At 34.1% G+C, this 7,562-nt stretch overlaps 1 protein-coding gene across 1 annotated transcript; it reads left to right on the top strand.

Moving 5' to 3' along the window:
• The first annotated feature begins 3,689 nt into the window (after positions 1–3,689).
• On the top strand, positions 3,690–6,915 carry LOC143460876 (ADP-ribosylation factor-like protein 3). Its single transcript, XM_076958542.1, has 5 exons — positions 3,690–3,849; positions 4,333–4,476; positions 5,157–5,324; positions 5,419–5,604; positions 5,963–6,915. Exons 1-5 carry the CDS (start codon positions 3,847–3,849, stop codon positions 6,023–6,025), a joined length of 564 nt encoding a protein of 187 aa, XP_076814657.1. The 5' UTR covers positions 3,690–3,846; the 3' UTR covers positions 6,026–6,915.
• The last annotated feature ends 647 nt before the right edge of the window (positions 6,916–7,562 follow it).

The raw sequence follows: 7,562 nt of genomic DNA, 5'->3' as shown, positions 1-7,562 counted from the left end.
TATGGGTTAAGTTTTTGTTGGTTTGCATCCAGCTAAACAAGAAAGTATCCGATTTTTTACTTCGATTCGTTTTTTGTCAGGTAATGGAATATGGACCGCACTCTAAAAAAATAAAATATAAAAAATAAAGTGTTTCTGATAATTGCGTGATGTTTGTTTTCTAACTTTCAGTAACGACCTTTTTTAATTAGGCACATTTTTTTTATTTATAGAGCCCACACAAAATAGGCCCAGAACACAAGGGTCATTTATTGTTGTACACGGCGTTTCAAAAATGTACCAAACATGGTTTGTTTAATACAACGAACAGGTTTGATGGTTCTGAAATCGATGATAATTTTCAAAATGTACACCCAGGCACAACTGTTGGTATAGGTACAGTAGGTATAACCGTTCAGTTCGCATTTAACTTAATAGTACCTCTAAAGCTATGTTAACCTTTGCTATAGGTTCTGCTTTCACCTAAAGAGCACTAATTGCTGATATTTTCGGTGGGCGGGACTCAAACTCACTCTGATTTAAAATATCTTTCTCGCTACCACAAAGTAATAATATTCAAAAAAATGATTCGACCCGGGTATAACTACTGCTTATATGATCACTTCTTTAATTTGACCATAACAAAGCAAGTGCTCTTCATGTTCAAGTTCTTTTAAAACGACATGTCAGTTCCCAGATATACGAGTAACTTGTGATAACTATAACAACTAATAAGAACTAAAATTAACTACTAACACTTAAATTACTAATAATAATTTTAACTTTTCAAGTACCCCAAATACGAGTAGGTGAGCAAATATTCATGACTTGCGCATACAATGTAGCCTACCACTACCGTTACACTTACTTGACCAAGTGTAGTCGTTTTTGCCCATAACTGACCAACTGTAAAGTATTTGGCAACTACAAAGCGTTTAAGAAGAGAGCGAAGTTAAATACAGTTTTATTCTTTGTCCTTTCATGTTCTGTTGTCCAAGCGTTTTTCTTTAGCTGGCTTAACAGGTCTTTAGCAGGTTTTCTTTAACAGAGCGTAGTTTTCGAAGGTAAATATTTTTTAACCTTAGCGCTTTTGGTTTTGCAGGTGTTTAGATTATAACTTAATTTTGAATAAAAATGCAATGTGTGTCACAATTTATTCTTTTACTTTTCCGTGTTAACTGTACGGTTGCCAAATAATCTCCCAAATGTAAAATATTTCGCAAGTCAGTCTTATCACAACTTTGTCTACATTTTAACATAAATGCAAACTATATATATATACATATACATGAGACTACCGGTACTTATAAAGCGCGCGTTTTATTATTTTCTTTTAAATTTCCAAAAATTTTAATAAATTGTAATAAAATGATGTTATCGAGAGCTCTTAAATTGAAAACCGTAATTTAGGATTTAATATTATTTTCAGTAATTCTGACACGGACACAAATTCATAAAACACTGTAGAAATCTTGAAAAAGTTTTCTTCACAACATGATGAGGGCGGTTTTTGTGTACTTGGAAAACAAGCTATAAGCAGGATAGATCAAATCTGCACGATTTTACTGACATGCATTATAGGTCTCTACTTTATACAAATATGTAGCAGCCAACTGCTAAGTTTTTATGTTTATGTTTTATACTGATGTCATTTCTATATTAGGCCTAAATAGCCTACATTTGCTAGTTTCTTCACATACTATTAAACTCCGGTCGTTAATATATAAAATAATAAGTAATAGTTTGAATAATTGCATCATAGCAATAGCTTTTCCTATCTTTTCCATTCGCTGATGTTCATGCTTCAAGAATTTGGATTGCTGCATTGATCTTATTCCTTTATTGAAGTTCATGTGGGCATTTGGGCCTCCATACGGAAATGAAGTTGTGGAAAATCCCTTTAGTGGGTAAAGTGCCTTGACACAATTCGTCTACGATTACCACGTGTTGATGTAAGAAATTGTCCCACAGGTTACGCATAAAAATGCCAATGCGATTGTGATTCAAATGCGATTTCTTTATCCTAGTATACTATTACGTTATGCATAATCCTATGCTTATTACTTAAAGCTTTTAAGGTCATGGGTTAGAATTTTACCAATGCACACTTAGAATCATTTACTTTACGCATTGGCAATTTTACGTATTGCTGGAACCCGGAGCGGAACCTATACTACAGTACACAGCTACCAATAACGTATACACCGCCAAACCGCACCACACCGCCAAACTCTACTGTAGGAACTTAATAAAATTTGATAGGAAATGATAAGTGTCAACTTCAGTTTTATGCACAAAGAAATAATATCTAAAACTAGGCTTACCATAATTTTGTGACTTCAAAGCGGGACGCTTTCGACATAAGACGTCAAAATAACATTTTTATCGAATAAAATGAAATAAATAACAAACAAGATCACGAATTTTTCTTCAAGAAGTACCGGTACGCTACACAGCAAAAACAATAATAGGAACATGCTAATGTTCGTGTATGGTTTCTATGCGGTATGCCTATGCTGGCTGACTGAATGCCAAACCGGGACGTTTGGCTGACCAATCGGGACGCCGGGACAAGACGTTAAAAAGGTGGACTGTCCCGGCTAAAACGGGACGTATGGTAAGCCTATCTAACACGATTATTTAAACAAAGCATTTACTCCTTGTTGAAGTAGATGCGCAGTTACAAAATTGTGGAGAAGAGCCCAGTTAATATTGATAAAGATTTCTGTGGATTTTCTCTTTCGGCAAACCATAGACAACATATTTTCTCATAATAATCGTTGGAAGGATAAGTTAAGGTCATAGATATCCTATAGTGTTTTATAGGATATCTATGGTTAAGGTAGCTAGCTAAGCTTCGCGTTGTGACGACAGTGGTTGCGAGCAAACATGTTTGAGCAACTTGTGTTATTTGTTTTATTGGTACGACGGATGACGTTGCCAGGTACGCCAATGTCAATGCATGAGCAATTATACAAGTAAAAACCTGTTGCTGGTCCTGCTTTAATTCGTACCGTATTGATTATTTTTTGTATGGTAGGCCTATAAGCGTAGCCAATAGCATGGGCTACTCCGAGTTGTTTCCTATATGTACAGATATAGATCTATTCTTACTGTACAGCTACGATTGGAATCCTATAATCTTTAATCTTGGGCTAAAAAAGGCCTTTGCACAATTTAAAACCAAACCATGATTCAAAATTTGTAACCGTACTGTAGGTCTGTAGCCTATACACATGCCAGATAGTTTTGGCTATTATTCATACAGTAGGGAACAGTGGAACGCTATAGCTTAGATCAGGGTTCACCAAACTACGGGCCACAAGATAATTTGTCCGACCCGCCTCACTGAGTCACAAATGAGCTTATTGTATGGTAGCCTATTGAGCAAAGCAGGAATTTGGCAATCCTCAGTTTTTATGAATATCTGGCCCTGAGTTCAAAAAGTTTGGTGACGCCTAGCTTGGATGAAACGGTATGAAGGTGAGGATTTTCTGGCGAGGAATCCATTGCACCAATTTTCAAGGCGAAAAAGAGTGTTCCTTTTAGGGAAGATGATTTTTTGCAATGTCCTTAATTGTTTTAAGGAAACTTTTTGGTAAAAACCTTTTCTTTTGGGAAGTTACTGCATTGAAAGTTTATGCTCTTTGATCTAGTATTCCAAACTGTTATAAGCGTGGAAGGAGTTTTGAGATTAAGTCAATCAGGTTAATGAGATGTTCTATTTGACAAATTCTTAGTTTTTATGTTTTAATTGTTTAGCAACAAATTAGGTTAAATCTTGCCAAAGTTTTTTAGAAATTTTTTCTCTTATCTTCCCAGACGTGACCAACAGATAACTACACAAAAATATATGTGGATGAAAAAATGGTAAGACTATGTTTGCATTATTTTTGTTATTTGTTCCTATTTTAAGTTGTGTACATGTAAGGTGGTATAAGGTGCCCAGGCTTGTCAAATCGCCCAACGCTTGTAGGCCACATTTTTAATACATGATGTCACACTCACAAGGGCTGCATCACACAGATTGTCTGATTGATAATGAAGCATTTATTGTCTTCCAGTCTTATTTTCATAGACATTTGTTAAAATTTTTTACTGAATTTAGATAAATTAATTATCAAACTGTTTTAATCGGCGTTTTCAACTTTCTATTAATCAACGTTCATCGTATTAGAATTTCGTGGTAATATTTAAATTTAAATATTTGCTGCCAAAACAGCAGACATAGCCTTGTATTGCTGACCAGTCCATCAACCTTTAAAGATAGATTTGCCCTATTTTGATATTTGCTACTTATGTGGTTATGACCATGAAAAGTTTCTGCTTTATTCCCTCATGTCTTTGAATCAGGGGCTCCTTGATCTCCTTCGGAAATTAAAGTCGGACCAGAACAAAGAACTTCGAATCCTGCTTCTGGGTTTAGACAATGCTGGAAAAACAACAATTTTGAAATCGCTTGCTTCAGAAGAAGTGACCAACATAACACCGACGCAGGTAGATCAGATTTAACTAGCAATAAACAGTATTAGGTCGCACTTTTTGTTTAATATTATGTAAACTCGTGGTTTATCATAAGAACCAAATTTATTTAAGTACAATATATAGTTGTATACGATTTTCTGACTGGTGTTTAGACCATTGACCACATTTTGATTATATATTCAATTATTCATAGAGATAAGTTTAGTTACTTTGAGAATTGACACAAATTGATTAGGGTTAGGTCATGCAACAAACTCCCTCTCACAAACTGAGCGTATTGCTTTTTCGTGGTCCATCATTCCCATGTATAACTACATTGAGTTGAAACATTATGTGATGCAATGCGCAACCTTGTTAATTTGCTCGCATGGCTTTTTTATTCTAAATCTTCCTCAATGATGCTGTTTTCACTCATTTGTGATCATAGCTTTGGATTAAATAGGGGGTGAATTTATTGTTTCTTCTAAAAATGTGTAAAATTTCGCTGAAAAATGTTTAAGTGTAATGTTTCCATGTAAAAGTGGTACAATTCACAGGTACAATTCACAATTCACGGATTCGTTTCATGATAGTTTGTTTTGTATGGTTGGAGTTTCTTATATTATAAATTCCAGAGTAATGAGATAAATCCTTCTCACTAACGTAGTTATGGATTTTTCTTTAGATGAATAATGCAGTATTTTTAATTGCAGGGTTTCAATGTTAAAAGTGTCAACAGTTCCGGATTTAAATTGAACGTGTGGGATATTGGAGGCCAACGCAGAATTAGACCATACTGGAGAAATTACTTTGAAAACAGTGATGTACTTATTTATGTGATTGACAGCACAGACAGGAAAAGAATGGAAGAGACAGGTTTGGTAAGCGAAAATGTTTATATCACCAGTAGAGCAACAAACAATGAAAATAAGTTCTCAGTTTACTTTAATTACTGTGATGTTCACTTTCTTCTAGGAATTAGAGGAACTTCTTGCCGACGAGAAGCTAAGCGGTGTTCCACTACTTGTCTTCGCTAACAAGCAAGACCTCCTGCAGGCTGCTCCTGCTTCTGAAATTGCCGAAGGACTCAACCTTCAAACATTACGTGGTAGGACATGGCAGATTCAAGCCTGCTCTGCTTTAAAAGGGGAAGGCGTTCAGGTAAATAAAATTGCACATGTTATCACTTTAGAATTTGTGTGTACCAGGTTGAAGTTATCTCTCTAAGCAGCACTAACCAGTTTTTGTTCTAATTATCATGTATGTAATAGCAATATACACCTGTTACGAAAAGTTTTCTATATGCTGTGAACATCTATTTAAATTTACTAGTGTTTATTTAGTGAGAAAAGGTGCATAAATAATAAATGATTTTTTTTTGGAAGAGAATATATTTTTATTCTTAGTGAGGTTCTTAGTTACATGAGGTTCTAGTTGTTATCATTTACTCAAGTATTTTGAAAAAATTACACCACATAATTACTCAAATGTCTCAATCCATTATATGATTTTCTTTTAGGATGGACTTGAGTGGGTTATGAAAACAGTTGCGTCTAAATCAAAATCAAAGAAAAAGAAGTAAAGAAGATATGAAGAGGATGTAATAGAATTTGTTACATGTTATTGGATGTCGTTCCTTAGATCATTGTATTTATACATTCCGATGAATTTAGCAAACTAAGATGTGATATTTTTCCAACAATGTTACCGCTGAATTTTTATTTTGTATGCCACATTATTTGTTGGTCAACTTGTGATGTAACACCTGCGTTAAGTATTTATGAACAAACAAGTTTCACAAGTGATAAGAAAACCACTCTTTTGAGCTCACTAATTTTTGTATACTTGAACCTCTCACTGTAACTATTTTTCAAAGAATGGTTAAGCCAATTGTTGTATTTTTCTTTATAAAAATTGTCTTTGAATATGTCATATATGTTTGTTGTTATGTATGTTTTTGATAACATTCCTACGACAATTTCTGTATGTTTTTTTTTGCATTTACAATTGACTGTTTAGTAGTTTGGACATGAGGTTGCGTTGGACAAAATGCACACCAACAGGAAATCAAAAAGCTTGTTTCATATAAATATCCGCGTGAAAGTGTTCACTGTGTTAGTTTCAGCTACTGGGTTATCCTTCATATATTCAACTAACTGCCACCATTTCTATGAAATGTGCTTGTGGTGGATATTATTCTGTTATCGTAAATGTTAGGTGCGATTCACTTGCTAATTTTTGCACACTTGTTTCAACTCTGTATGAATGGTTTTGTAGGAAAGTTCATCTCATAATTTTAAAATGTGGTATACAGAGATGGTACGACGTTAAGTACTGCATCTGTTATTAAAAGTGAACCAGTAAGTTGCCAAAACAAATAATTTAATTATGGTTCAAACTGTGTTAATTTGAGCAGTATGGTGATTGTTTGTCACTTCACTTTAGAAGTCAATAAAATCTTCTACTTGCAAACGATATCTTCAATTGAGGGTTGTGTCATATTGAAAATGATTCGGATTTGATGCATGTATTTCTATTGAAGCAAATTACACTTAAGTACGCACTGAGCACCATACTAATCTTGAAAGTACAGTACATGTTTTTGATTAGCATAACATTATTACTAAGCATATCAAGCCTGATTTTTCTGAAAACGAAAGCATTATAGCCAGCTCTGTTTATCCACACGTGCACTAATAATCTCTATGTAAATATACAATGATTCTCACACCCTTTGCTTTGGTTATGATTTTTCTATTACTGCATGTGTGAAAAGTTTAGCATGCTGAAGAACAGAAGTAGTTAGTGAGTAAGTAAGTAGTAACTAGTAAGTCCAAAGGAGAATTTACTGTTCTGTTCCTATGCAATTGATAATATTAGAAATAACCTTAATCTCAAAATAGCAGATTGCTTGAGAAAAACCCAAGCTTTTCACCCTTTCTGAATACTTTTATGTGTGTAGCCAATCAAAAGAAACTACCTTTTTCCCGCTGTTATTTATCACGCTATAATGGTTTTGGTTAACATTTTATTCTTCGTTACCCTACAGATATTGACGAAAAATATATAATACCTCAGTATCAAAACCATTTTTATGAATTTTTTCGATGTAAATATTT

The sequence above is a fragment of the Clavelina lepadiformis genome, chromosome 5 (assembly GCF_947623445.1).
Source record: "Clavelina lepadiformis chromosome 5, kaClaLepa1.1, whole genome shotgun sequence".
In the NCBI taxonomy this organism is placed as follows: Eukaryota; Metazoa; Chordata; class Ascidiacea; order Aplousobranchia; family Clavelinidae; genus Clavelina; species Clavelina lepadiformis.
Note: the sequence above shows the minus strand (reverse complement) of the source record. Positions and strands in the feature narration are given on the sequence as shown.

Bases quoted from the DNA above. Each gene is read 5' to 3' on its own strand.
- LOC143460876 (XM_076958542.1), top strand. The intron at 4,477-5,156 runs GTAGATCAGATT...TTTTAATTGCAG, and splicing joins CCAACATAACACCGACGCAG to GGTTTCAATGTTAAAAGTGT. The intron at 5,605-5,962 runs GTAAATAAAATT...ATTTTCTTTTAG, and splicing joins TAAAAGGGGAAGGCGTTCAG to GATGGACTTGAGTGGGTTAT.